General features: G+C 37.8%; 1 protein-coding gene across 1 annotated transcript in view; it reads right to left on the minus strand.

Annotated features, from left to right (window-relative positions):
• LOC113568826 (integrin alpha-X-like) overlaps positions 1-14,367 on the minus strand; it is a 21,743-nt gene continuing 7,376 nt past the window's right edge. The window contains exons 10-31 of the mRNA XM_035533260.1: positions 12,650-12,800; positions 12,454-12,527; positions 11,919-12,036; positions 11,226-11,359; positions 10,970-11,116; positions 10,605-10,811; positions 10,329-10,462; positions 10,067-10,209; positions 9,618-9,766; positions 8,801-8,932; positions 8,492-8,565; positions 7,554-7,695; positions 7,076-7,174; positions 4,653-4,732; positions 4,093-4,179; positions 3,730-3,808; positions 3,462-3,557; positions 3,235-3,315; positions 2,962-3,072; positions 2,681-2,794; positions 1,810-1,920; positions 1-1,679 (exon numbers count right to left, since the gene is read on the minus strand). Of these exons, the coding sequence (XP_035389153.1) occupies positions 1,608-1,679; positions 1,810-1,920; positions 2,681-2,794; positions 2,962-3,072; positions 3,235-3,315; positions 3,462-3,557; positions 3,730-3,808; positions 4,093-4,179; positions 4,653-4,732; positions 7,076-7,174; positions 7,554-7,695; positions 8,492-8,565; positions 8,801-8,932; positions 9,618-9,766; positions 10,067-10,209; positions 10,329-10,462; positions 10,605-10,811; positions 10,970-11,116; positions 11,226-11,359; positions 11,919-12,036; positions 12,454-12,527; positions 12,650-12,800 (2,535 nt within the window). The 3' untranslated portion in view covers positions 1-1,607. The remainder of the gene's footprint in view (positions 1,680-1,809; positions 1,921-2,680; positions 2,795-2,961; positions 3,073-3,234; positions 3,316-3,461; positions 3,558-3,729; positions 3,809-4,092; positions 4,180-4,652; positions 4,733-7,075; positions 7,175-7,553; positions 7,696-8,491; positions 8,566-8,800; positions 8,933-9,617; positions 9,767-10,066; positions 10,210-10,328; positions 10,463-10,604; positions 10,812-10,969; positions 11,117-11,225; positions 11,360-11,918; positions 12,037-12,453; positions 12,528-12,649; positions 12,801-14,367) is intronic.

The raw sequence follows: 14,367 nt of genomic DNA on the forward strand, positions 1-14,367 counted from the left end.
TACCCAGAATGTATTTTCCATTTATTCTGTGATCTGTCAAATACATTCTCACGTTGGCACTTTAGATGTACCTATTATACATAAAAGTATTTTAATTTGAAGTGAATTAAGTACAGAAAAGCTAAGAACACTTTTTATTTTTTGCCAGGAAGAAGCAAAGAGGATTTAAAAATTTGTCCTCAATGCTAGTACTCTTTCCTAGCTGCTTTTTACCTGCATGGTCATGTCAGACGCTCACACCCAGATGAGCATCCACATCTCCTGGAAGCCCAGGCTACTGAACCCCGTGACCAGATGCCAGTAACGAACTCAGACCAGTGCCTACTTGCATCTGATGCACTGCCTCCCTTTAAAATGCAGCTGATCTCACAGTCTTTTCAGAGCCAGTTTCCAAATCTCAGTGGCCAGACAGAAAAATCAGGTCAAGCAGAATTGTTACACTGACACAGCAATAGTTTGGACAACACCATGGAACAAATTGACAGCAGTGTAACGGAGGTGTCAGGGAACAAATGCGATGAGTTTGGAAGAGCATTCTTGTGGTTCTGCAACTTAAAAAGAAAACCACGCACAATCCATTGAAAGGAGAAGCCTTATTGCTGAATCCACTGCAGGAAGTGCTTTAGTCAGGCAACAGGACTGAAGAGACACCAGCAGACCCACCAGGGTAAAAAGGAACCAACAACAGACACACAGCAGTCAGAACTCCATCCAATGTTTACCCTTGTACTTCTCCTTTGTAGCAAAACTCTCAAACATCTTCACAAATGGCACCACCATGGGGAGTACCTCAAAGTATTAGAAAATGTCTTTCACCGCTGAGGAAACATGGCAAACCGAGAACCTCTCAGGCAAACATGACCCTCCATATGAACCCCTGACAAGGCTAAGGAGATCTGCACAGCATGCTAACCAGGCCAGGGACCACCCTAGGAAAGCAGCTGCTGGACAACCTCGATGCCAAACACCTAAAACCAAAAGAAAAGCCACTCAGAAGGCAGCCAAGGACAGAGCTGAGGAAGAGAGTTTGAATGATTGTGCTGAGCCTTGCTCGATCACGGCTGACTTTGAGAATTAAGCAGACCTCCAGCCCCAACAACCGCCCACCTCCTCACACGTGTGCGGCAAGTGCCTTAGAACTTTGAGCCACCTGCATTTCCTGAAAAGCCATGAGTGCATTCAGCAGGGTGAGAGTCCCCACTGCTGCTCCCACTGCGGCCTGTACTTCAACCTCCTGTGCAACCTGCACCATCATGAGCGTACCATCTATGCCAAAGAAAGTCCATACTGCTGGACACTGTGTCATCTGGTCTGAAACGCCACCAGGAGTGCCACATGCATCGCACAATAAAACATAAAATTGCCATTTCAACTCTGAATAACTGTTTTCTTTATAAATACCAAAAAGCCCATTACAAAGCAAATTTATCAGAGACATGAATCTGATATGATGTACAGATGAATTTGACATGCATTTTAAACAGCACAGTAGCATATGTGAACTTTACAGCTGTCACTGTAATCTCACAAACATAGACTGACAAGTCCATGTTGGAATTTAAGCAGAGCAGTGCAGCACATGAGTCTTCTCTAGCTGCCGCCACCTCCTAATCAGTCCCATCAGCCCCAGAGCCTGCATCCTCCAACATCTGCTTATAGCGACTTTTGAAGAACCCAGCCTGGAATTATATACAGGAATAAAGCAGTCAAATACAGAGTCAAATAAATCACCCATTAAATGTTTATACAGCATTGGACACAGGAATTCTGGAAGTGACAATAGCAAATGGTAACAAGAGCAGAAATGACCTTGTAGAGGCCAGCAGTGATGAGAGCCAAAATCAGCAGCCCTGCTACTGTTCCTCCAATTATCTCCTTAACGATGTTTTTCTCCTCATACACCTCCACCTGGGTATTAATCTACACACACACACACACACGCAATTTACCATTAAACAAATCAATTTATGGCAAAGGATTCAGGATCTTGGAGAACTGTTAACATCAGATTGATTCTACTGTATCGACACTGTCAATGTCAGGGGATCTTGTAACTAAAACTGAGGTGTAATTTATTGATACATCAACATGCAGCACTATATTGTCTAAAGCAATGTTTCACATCCTCGACCTGGAGAAAATATTTCTGTCATTATATGTCTGATATTTGAAAATCTTCAGATTTTCAGATGCTAAATTTTATTTTGTAATCATATGGGTGTTACAATAGTGCCTGTCTGATTGCAAATACAATATTTCAATTAACATTAATGTTTAGTGAAGTAATTAAAAGAAACCTATGTGCTTACATAAACATGCATGCCACATTATGACATGAGACCTTTATGTTTGTATAAGTGATTACATATAGGTGAATAATGGATAATCATGAGAAACAATGATTACAAGCTGGTAGACTCTTCACTGGTACTGTAACTGTACTGATCGTAGTAAAATTAGATATATTTTAGCTTTGTATACACAAACAAATTTAAGTCTTTTTTAACAGGTAAATTAAATAACATTGACTCTGCATTCATATGATTCTGACTACAGATGTTTATATTATGAATACACTGAAAATGTTTTGGATGTTCTGTAATGTACTTCAATGCTTAGGTGGACACACAATAGACAGAAGGAAGTTGTGACATCTTCAGATAAAAAGTAATTTATTTACCAGGCCTGTGGGTGCAGTATGTAGAGAATCAGAGGAAAAGTAGACATATTTATTTTTGTCATATTCCAGAGTTGCTGTACTGACCAGCTCAAAAACTGCTGATCGGAGTCCAGTCTGAGAGAGAGGCAATACATGAACAATAAAGAGTAAAAAAAAAACTGTAAAACTAATAACACTCTGTACTGGTAAAAGTATCAATGTTGCCATATAATATGTTAACAGTTAACTTGTAAAAAATATGATGTAATATAAATATACCTTTAATATAAATATACGTTTACCTGTTCAATCCACCCAGAACTAACATGACCAGAGATGTTGTAGAATTTTGACTCCCTTCTCATCAGATTTGCATTACACCTAAAAAGTCTGCACACAGCCACAGAACAGTTCTAAAACACAAAGAGAGTTTCCATTGGTTATGTTTACACTGAGTACACGCAATCATGAAATGATTTATTATATTACATAGAGAAAGCTTTACTAAGACAATTTGTGTAATTCTCTGTTAAAGAAATGCTGTGTTGGGAAACAAAGCCATAACAGTTACTCACCACTTTGTGGTGATTTTTTAGTGCTGCCACAAAATCAGGGACTGTGGGTTGCTCATCTCTGTCTACAATACAATCTTGAATCTAAAGAAAAAAACAATTACCATAAGATTCTCTTCTTGTAAACTCTATAGGCCATTTTGCAGGATATGAATTGCATCTACTCTAGGATTTAATTGTCGTGCTGATTCATCAATGCTTAAAATGTTTGCATTGATATATTAGCATACCTGCAAATCCTTAGTGGTCCAAATGTCCTTATCTCCTAATGTTATTGGGACTTTGATTAAAATAGTGAGTGTTAAGTCCCTTAGGTCATTCTGGACCTGATAGATAAAGAGATAGAGGGTGAGAGAGACAGACAGAGACAGATAAATGGATAGATGGATATATAGAGAGAGGGAGAGAGAGAGAGAGAACATGATTAAATGATTCTCTGCTGCATTATAACTATTCTGTTATATAGTCCAATGACAAAGGTGTAATTTATCTTCATACTTTGAGGATTTGGCTGACTGGTTTCTCAAGGTTGTTCTTTCCTGCAGTGAAGTTAATGTGGATGCTGGACTTCTCATATCTTCAAATAAAAGCAGTAACAGGATATTACTAAAAGATCACTGAAACAGATATCAAGACGGCTGAATGGTGCAGGTAGAAACCACACAGTGTTCTCATCTGAGCACACAGAGCCAACCTACAATGCTAGTAGTGTGGGTTTCATATGAATCAGAGAAGGTGTGTATCACCTTCTTTATTAGAGTTCTAAACATACTGGGAACTGACACTGAATAAATAAATATAAAACAAAACCACATTTAAGGAAAAGCATCAAGATATGTAAAGAGGAAGGGGATAACTAACCTGATCAGTGAGATGTAGATGCCATATTTGACACCAATGGTTCTGTTTTTGAACAGTTCGCTGTAATCTGAGTGTTTGTCATTGCCGCTGTAAGGACACTTGGGTCAGTGTAGTACAACACAACTTTTACAATACAGAACTAAACATTTGGTTGCAGTTTGTTCGATTCATGCTCTGAATGCAATGGACCAATATTTTGGGATAGATTAACAATAAGCAAACATTTTTTAAGCCTTTTATGTCTATAGCTTTGTGATATTGTACTTGTGACTACTATTAACATTTGTGTAAAAGATGTCTTGTTGGGTAACAAAGCGCTTTGTAAGTTCCTCTGGATAAGAGCATCTGCTAAATGCCGTAAATGTAAATGTGTTGGATACCCCTTTGAAACAAAAGGCATGAATGTTATCCACAGAATGTTATCCTTCTACAAGAAGGATTTTAAATGCTGTTGGTCTTTGAAAAATGTCAGAATCTCAAAAGATGTCATTAAATTACCCACAGATGCAGACATTAGAATATGAATTGTGTTTGTCAGGGAAAAAAAAATCAGGACATACCTGGAAGCAGTAGCAGTGAACATCATCGTTTTATCAAAGTTAACGTCTTTGTTTATGTTATATGTAATGTCAAAAATGGCCTAATGGGAAGATGGAAATCAGGCTATGAACAGCTTTTCATTTACAGGATGTCACGGAATGCTCCCCTTCCCACTGATCATGTGGTATGGCCCGCCAAGTGCAGTGGGAGTTCCTCGTTGACTGAGATTTGTGCTATTTGTAACTGTAGAGAGAATCTGTATGTCCTGCTCCTTGATCTGTGGCACTCTGGCTGTTACAAAGGACTATTCCTGAACTAAAGAACATGCTTTTTCAGCATTCACTATCTGACTTCTCTTTTGTTTGATTAAAAATTGTTTTTCCCTTAAAGTTAATGTCTCTTTTCACCCTCTGGGGGGACTGTCAGGATACAATCAACAAGATAACACTGTTGCAATCCTGTTTGCAATTTACGCCATTAACAGGATGAACTCTGAGATTTGAAATTTATTAGTTTCCAGTTTTAGTTTATTTATTTATTTTCAGCTAGGTGTAGATCATTTAAGGGCCTGTAAATAATTTTAATTTTGGTAAACCGCTGTATATTTTAGTTTTTATTCATTCTTGTTTTTGTTTAGTTTTAAATATTTATTATGCAAGCTGTAATGACAAGCAGTATCAGATAAGGTTATAATGAATTTAAAATGTATTTTATATAAACCTTGAAAGGATTTAATTTCACCAACAGTTCTTGACTTGTATGACCAAGCGGCAAGGCTTTTGTAGGCTTTGCTTAGTGCATTTCTCTGCATAGCTATCTAATGCTACATATAAATGTCAGGCAAACTGATTCATGGCAGACATGTTGATGTCCATGAACTACCGGTTCTTCAGTAAATTAATCAGGAGTTCGCCTACATAATCGTCAAAAGGGTCAAGCTCGGAGACAACCAAAAGTCCATTCCTTCCTTTGACTGCAGGTCGTGGCAGTATAATTCCAGGCTCGAAGCTAAAAAGATGGCTAAGTCAGCCAACGCAATCCAACTGTGGCCCAGTCCAAATATGGACGAATGGCATGTTTGATCTAATGGATCAACTGAAATAAGGTAAGACATAACTCCTTTTATGTGTGCAGTGGTTGACACCAATCAAGTAACTGTTGCTTGTGTTTTGTTGTTGCAAGGAAAGCTTGAACCCAGGTCAGCTAGGTGATAACTCTGACAGCCTACTGGGTGAGCAACCATGTGCAAACAATGGGTCCATGTGCAGAACAGTTAGACTGTGAAACAAGTAAACAAGAAACGTAAATAACCAAAAGGTGAATTGAACCCCAACCATTTTGTTACAAGGCAGACAAAGACCCACTAGACCACAGCAGCTATAAAGCTACCTGTGCGTATAACGCCCTTCAGAGGAATGGAGGATGACAAAACTAGAAGGAAAAAATACTAAATACCAGGAAGAAACTGTAATGGCTAAGGGGAGCCTTGGAGAGAGACAGATTTGAGAGTGAAAACTGGAGAGGGGAGGGAATGTGTAAAAACACAGAGACCCTGGCAGCACAGAAGTGAGGTGTAAGCACAAGGGCTCATAGAGCTCCATACCTGAAGCTGCCAGCTAGGAGCATGGCTCAGAACTTTGGCAAAAACCCAGCAATGGGTCACTGGGCTTATATAGGCCTAGCCCAGCTGTTGGGCATTAAACCTGATTAGTGGTGTGCCTGACTCGAGGCCCCCCTCTTGTGGCTGGGCCTTGGCCTGGCATGGACCCTTACAGTTCTAGCACTATATAAGTGAATTAAATTCCTGGGGTTATTAGCATCTCCCTTACTTTTTTTATGCATTCATACTCTATTACTGCTATTACTCAATAAACAACCTATTAGTTGTAAAGCCTGTAGTTCATGGGTGGTGTTTCTAATTTCTTTGTGGGTATATCAATCACTGTATTAAATAAATGATATGAGTTGAGATTGAATTAACAAATTAATTGTAATTAAAGACTGATTCATTAATCACAACCTATTTTAATTTCATCAAGGTTCATCAAAGTGTTCATGTCACTACATAACTAAATACAAGTATTTGACAAACACTGTCAAAACATTTAAAATTATCCTCAATACTGAAAATGTTTTTAAGGTTTTTGCTGGAATATACCTTAAACAGATTATTTGTAGTGATTGTGCTGAATATTGTGCAATTATGTATTCACAAAATTTTCCTAATTGTAATGCTAACCTAGACACTAGAGTTATTTAATTTAGCCCTGTGTTAACATTTAACAGAAATCTAATGCCCTGTTTTCTCTCCAAAACCTAACTCTAATATTATTTTTATCTAACTTCTTAGCATCACAAGTTTCAAAAATATTTTCACGGAATATTTTATAAACCGTGTAACTAAGCATGAGGGTATAGGAACTAAACAAATATTTTGACTTACCAATCCATTCTCCCTGAAGATGGGCTTGCTAATATGACAGGTGGAGGTCCCCAGTGAACCTTTGTCATCACTGTCCAGAGATATGCATTCCACTCTGCTCTGCTCACATACAGGAAATATAGAAAATATAGAAATATTCAGGTGGAATATGAGGCCAATCTAATAAAGGTGAGTTTAAATAGTATGAAATCAAGAGTCTGCTGAGACCAGTGACTTGTATAAGCCATATTAAGATACAACACACATTAAATGATAAGTCAACAAACTGTACTTCCACAGTGATCAATTTGATTTGCACAGGCAGTAGATGGTGGATGTGTGAACAGCTTATTACCAAGGAGCTTAATGACCCAATGAAAAAATAATTATTATTATTATTATTATAAAACCTGGTACATCTCACAAATTTAATGGCTTTCTACACTAAACTGTATATTATTTCTGCTGAACCATACAAATGAGGGAGTACTGCTCTTGCCTGTTTAGTGGTGAATCTCCTGAAGGACAGTCCAAAGGGGTAACTGAGAGTTATGAGACTGTTGTAGGAGTTTTCTCCTCTGTTCTCCACAAACATTGTCACATTCATATCCTGCATGATTCCAACTTTTATATCTGATGATCTAGTATATGAAAGCACATGAACTCAACACATAAAATGTTTTCAATAAATTAATAGAAAAAAAACCAATAGGACCTCCATTATCTTGGCAGTATTAGTATAAGGTGGGTTTGAACCCAGGTCAGCAAGGTGATAACACCAAAAGCCTACTGGGCAACCACACTCTAACAAGAGTAAGTCTGTGTGCAGAACAGTTAGAGCTTGGATCAAGTAAAACAAAAGGAAAAAACTAAACACCATGCTAAGCGTGGAAAAAGGGAGAACAAAGGACTCCACGGGAAGAAATGGCAAACCTGATGCACTGGGGGAAACTCAAATTAAAACTTCCCAAACGAAAACTGGAAGAAACCTGAATGGCTAAGGGAAGTTTTGCGAGAGAGACAAACTCAAGAAGGGAGGGGATGTGTAAAAACACAGACACCTTCGCAGAGCAGAAAAGAGGCATAGCACAAGGGTTCACAGACCACAATACCCAACGTTACCTGCTAGGCACTAGGCTCAAAACTTTAGCAAAGACCCAGCACTGAATGATTGGGTCACTGGGCTTATATAAGGTCTAGACTAGCTGTTCGGTGTTAAGCCTGATTAGTGGTGTGCCTGACCCGAGGCCTACCTCTGGTGGTGGGAGAGGGCCTTGGCCTGGCACCAGCCCTTACAATTAGTGATTTTATGATAATGTGGTAAAGTGTTGAGACATTTTATACTTAAGTATCATTTACATTTTGTGTATATAATGTATGCATGACAAACTGAATCATCATGGAAACATCATGTGTTTTTAACATTAATGTACTTACCCAGAGAAGTTGAAATCCATTTTGAGATTGTCAGTGCAGATCTTATCATCTCCACAGTTCATTTCAAAATCCAGCTATGAAATGAATTTATAGTGTTAATAAAACTTACTACCATTGCTAGGTCTCAAGTGTATTATTCTTTACAAATAGCAAGTGTTTTATGTGATTTCATCTGGGTATATGGATAACCTAGTAAAGTCACAGTGTTTGTTTTTCCACTGAATAAATATTCTTGAGGTCTTTAGTAGCAGCAGAACTATTTTGTTGGTACTATTGCTCTAAGATGAAAGGTTCATCTTGTACTCTTACATTATGATCTGAGGTGGTTTTTATTCCCGGGTGAAGGATGGGCTGTAACCCTTCCACTGTGCCAACTGGGAGTCCCTCAAATGTTAACGTTAACTGATTGGACAGTGGATTTAATGCATCCTCATTGCAAGCCTGTGTGAAAAGAGAAATCAATAATATTAATAATAATAATAATAATAATAATAATAATAATAATAATAATAATAATCACAAGATGAGAATCAACAGAACTGAGCATTATTTGACTTTACTGGGATTTTTACTGAACATTGAAATTCCTGCTTTTTTCACAGACTATGGACACAGTGCTATGGAACAACATGGACTGAGCCAAATGTCATATGTTAATGTGCTGATGCATGTCATATAAAATATAGAGAATATGTGATCTTGCAGGGCTCTTTTCCCTGGGATCCTAGAACATCTGGTAACATGAACCTTTATGCTTGTTAGCGGGATTCACTTTATTGCTTATTACCCCACTGGATTTGTTTGCCTATCATGTGTTTACTGGTTCTTGACTTGTGTCTGTTTTTTTTACCACACCTTTGGATTACCTCTGTATATCATTAAACTCTGTCATACTAAATTCTTCTCTGCTCATCCTGTCTGACACTCGTGTTCATACTAATTGAGGGTGCTATTAAATATGGTTGTTCCTATGTATTTTTAATAGCACATAATGCAAGCTTTTTTACTGAAATATGTGAGGAAAATAGGATGAAGACAAAAGAAACCAAAATGAAAAACACATGGTTCAGGTGTCAGAGAAAGTCTGACCATAGAGGGAGCAACCATGAGGAAGCATTGATCTTACCTCTATGAAAAAATTATGCTCTTTGCACACCTCATCCAATGTAACAGTCATACTGTCTGACACTGTAGGATTTTTGACTGAAAAGAATGCTCGATAGTTTTGTCGCTTTCCATCAAGCTTTAAAGTATATTTAATATTTGCAGATAAGTCTAAATAAATAGAAAGGAAATACACAATTGACAAAAAAGCAGTGTTATTTAAATTTTTCCAAAATAAAGGTTTTGTTTTATGTACCCACATTTATGGCATTTAGCTGATGATTTTTACCCAAAGCAATTTACAATAATGATTGAGTACAACTTGAGGGTTAAGGGCTTACTCAGGGGCCCAACAGTGGCACATTGGGGCTTGAATCAGCAACCTTCCAATTACAAGTCAAGTACCTTAACCACTGAGCTACCACTGCCCTATACACATATACTCTATGTATGAGTAAAAGAGAGAGAAACCTTCTGGGTAAGTGTGTTTATCCTTCATAGTGAAACACAAACGCAAGATGTTTTCTAAAGGCTTTTCACAGTCTGTGTCTTTAGTGGGGATTTTTGATGGGCTATAGGTTACTTTGGTCACCAAGGATACAATAGGTCTGGACCTAAAGACACAAGATACACATGCATATGAATAACCATTTGGTATTTAAACATAATGTTTATCTCTCACTTTATGCTACAATGTACAGAGGTCTGCTTCTCCATGAACATTTGTCCAAACCTGAGCAATGTGACTGCTCCTTTGCTTCCAACAGCAATATCTGACAGACCATCTCCACTGTGGTCCAGAGCAAACTCACTCAAAGATAAACCAAAGAACGGTAGACCTACATGCACAGATGAACCACTGATTCTCTGTCGTTACAAAACAGTGAAAAGGGATGGAGCATTTTAGGAAAGGAGAATAGCAAAAGTAAATAGGTTTTGTGAGGATGAAGGTGATCATTTTGCAGTAAAATACATCAGTGTTTATCTTCTCTTTGTCTCGCTCTCTCACCTGTGAGTAGGTGGGGTTGATGTCTGCTGTTCTTCCATTAAAAATGTAGATGCTGCCCTGTCCATCATCCTCCAGTGGAGCACCTACCACTACATCTGCAAAATGATCCCCATTTAGATCTCCTGGGCTGGATAATGCAGAGCCAAACCTTCCTTTTTGTCCCATCATTCCTTCTAATGTCTGTGTTGATTGTTCCTGTAATTGTGACTGTCAAAAATAATATAAAATAATGAACTCAAAAACATTACCACACATGTATGACTAGTGGTGTCATTGCTACATACATAGATATTTGAAGATAGCTTGAAGCTCTTGCTATATGAGAAAAGCTGTTGACTGGGCAGTGTATTAAATGTTCCGTTTACCTGCTGTGAAAAGGAGTAAACAAAGATTTTTCCTTCCTGATCCTCTTCCATATACAGTGGAGCAGAAACTAGTAGAAGGTCCATGTAGGAGTCAGCATTCAAGTCTACCACACACACTTCAGCTCCATAGTAGGCACCAATCTGTGGCTGAGGGGAAAAGGGAGTAATTTAGAGAATTTGAAAGCTTTATGATCCATGGCCCACTTTTTAAATTTCATTGTAGTCTGTTTTTAATACAAACTGCAACATGTACAACCTCTGGAGGATCCAGCAGCAACTGCGTCACTTTGTTCAGTGATGATATGGTCACCCTTCCCTTGTGTGCATGTCTTGGAGCTCCCAGAATAACATATTTATCATACCTCATTCTTCCTACTGCCATAGAGTAACCTGGTAATGGGAACACCCAAAATTTTCTGTCCCTTTAACTTCAAATTATGTCCTACCCTTATGAGTAAACAGATTGATAAAACGTTCTTTATTAATCCTTTTCTTAAAAATGTGTTGTTGTTTTTTTTTAAATATAGGTTTAAGTCAAATTTCAAAGTCAAATTTATTTATATTGAACTTTTTACAAAACATGTTGTCACAAAGCACCTTTACAAATATATGGGGCAGATCCCTAATTAGCAAGATGGAGGTGACAGTGACAAGAAAAAAAAAACTCTCTGGGCGGAATTGAGGTAAAAACCTTGAGAGGTTTACATCAGTGTTAAAGCAGTGGTCCTCTTGTCAGATACTGTGAATGGCCGCAAATGGGCCAACATGTATATTAGAGATCTGTACCTAAAAGTGCCAATGAGTGTATATATAAGGGAGGTGTTTCTGTTGTATTGGTGGGAGAATATATACAGACATGTTAGCTTTATGGTGTGCTCTATCTTAATTATTCCAGAATTTGCTGTCTATTCTTTGTTACAGTAGCTGATAGATATAAGAGGCTTCTTACCTAAATAACTGTCATGTTCACTGCCTGTGTGAAAGGAAATGTTTTCTTGATGTGAATTATACTCCTGGTATCCTCCTTTCCACTGGAAAGCTCCGACTATACTCATTATGATGTTTCCCTAAACATGCAAAACATTATATGTTAAAGATGATTAAAAATTTACTTTTTGAATGGTGTGACTACATATTTTTCACTGATGTCATTCATATGCATGTTGGAAAGCAACTTTTAATATAAAATCAACCATAAAGAAAGTTTTGTATGTATTTGAGGATGTGAAATCAACGTTAAAGTACTGATCATTTGTATCCAATAGTTCCATTTGTTGGCTCAGTGGTTATCATATACAAACAAGTACAGGTTATTTTTTGACACCAGAAAAGAACCTGCATAACACTCTAGAACAAAAGGGCTTTCCTGATCACAGGCTGCTGTGCACTACTGTGTTACTTGTTTGGTAACCTAGGCAACCTTTTTCTTACATAATGACCACAGATGCTTACTGTTAAAAGAAAAGTCTAAGAAGAACATTTACATTTGTATTAAATGCTGCATTGAACCCATCCTGTGCAAACTCCATTCTGCTGGAGTCTCCTGATGTCTGGGTTCCTACAAAGAAGCAAAAGCAACAACAACAACAACAACAACAACAAAAATAAATTATTATATCATATCTAGAACAGCAATCTTGAAACTTTAATGTTTACGAAAGATAAACATCACTGACATACCCTCAATAGCGATTATCTGCTCCTCCAAAGTTCCACGAATTTTGTCCAACAAGTCATAGTTATCAACCTTGAATATATGCTCATTGTGTGGCTGAGACGCAATGATTCTTAACTCCTTCTGAGCAGATTGACTTTGAAAAGCTCTGCCAACCTTCGAATGTGAGACACAAAGCAAAAAATGTTTGGTCTCCTTCACACAATATCTGAATGTGTGTTAACATTTATTGCATTAGTCAACGGAGTGTTCGAGGCCAACATGGATAAGTCCAAGGCAAAAGTATGACTTTAACAGAATGTAAATGGTGGGGGTTTCCTCTGGTTGTTTACAGCTCAGGAGAATTCCTTAGTAACAAAGTGGGAAGTTCAGCATTTATGTATTCCATTTGACCACTGAGCTTATACAGTCCTCTTTTTTGTGGATGCTTGGCTTTGTTCCTGGCCGGCCTTTTGAACATTTACTCAGAGTATTGGATGCAATGCGATGAAGAGTTATGTTTTGGTTTTATTTCTGTTCCCATTATTTTGAGTATTTTGTCATTTAGCCACATTAGCCAACATGTCAATGAGTACTGGTTCTCGGCAGGGATGTTTTAGAGCCCCGTCAAGTGGTGGATTTTTTTTAATTAGTGATATTAGTTGTAGAGTTATTTTTCATGGAGTCTCCTGGAAATTTATATTCCGAATGCTTCCTTTTCTGAATAGATATGTCACGGTTTGTTCCCTCCTAGCGTCCCTGTCTCATGCTGCTGTTTCACTTTCTCCATTCCCGTTCCAGTCCTTGTTTTGGTTTTTGCTGTTTTCATGATTCGCACCTGTGTCTTGTTTAGTGTTTATTAGTTCATGTATTTAAACCCTGTCTTGTTCCCTGTGTCTTGGCTGTTCATTGTAAGTAGAGCCATTGTTTTGTAAGTGTAGCTGCTGTTTTGTGAATCAACGCATGTTTGTGATTCTATCCTTCTGTATTTCTAGCTGTTTGTTTATCTATGTTTGTCACACCCTAGCGCTTGTTTAATATTGTGTACTTTTCTTTAGTTTATTATGTATTCCTGAACTTTACATGTTGGTAATTTGACCTTGGACTGTCACAATGACTAGGACTCTGGATTTGCCCCTAATAAATCTCTCTCTTCTCCGCACGTGCATCCACCTCCTTAGCGCTCACCGTTACAAGATACTTGATACTATATTTTTGTACAACCACATTTTGTTTGTGTAGCCACATGGGTGGTACTATATAGATAGACAGACAGATAGAGGGAGCAAGATATTCAAAATTGTAGTAAAGTACACAGTTTCCAGAGTAGGAGGAGGGAGTTTGTATATGAAAAAGTAGATGTTTAAATCATAATATTCATTCCATGGGGTTATAACAGTTTGTAGATCAGTTATTTTCCTTTGAGCTTCCTAATTTCAATGCTGATATAGCAACAACTGGCAAATCAAACAGATGTCATTACTGCAGTGTCCATTAAAATGCCTTGCCACTGGAAATAAATCCTTATTCGGATGGTCTGAAGGAGGAGCAGCTTTTATTATGTGCTGGATTTTAATTTGTTTTATTGGCCTGTTAGTAATATCCAATAGACATTTTGGACAAATGAGATGATCCGCCATGATTTCTTTATGCACACACTGGAGTAGTTTATATATTAAAGTTTTTTGTTGAGGGCAGACCCAAAGTTCCCAAAATACTGGCAAGGGGTCTCCAGAGGAAAATG

The sequence above is a fragment of the Electrophorus electricus genome, chromosome 14, assembly GCF_013358815.1.
Source record: "Electrophorus electricus isolate fEleEle1 chromosome 14, fEleEle1.pri, whole genome shotgun sequence".
Taxonomy (NCBI): domain Eukaryota; kingdom Metazoa; phylum Chordata; class Actinopteri; order Gymnotiformes; family Gymnotidae; genus Electrophorus; species Electrophorus electricus.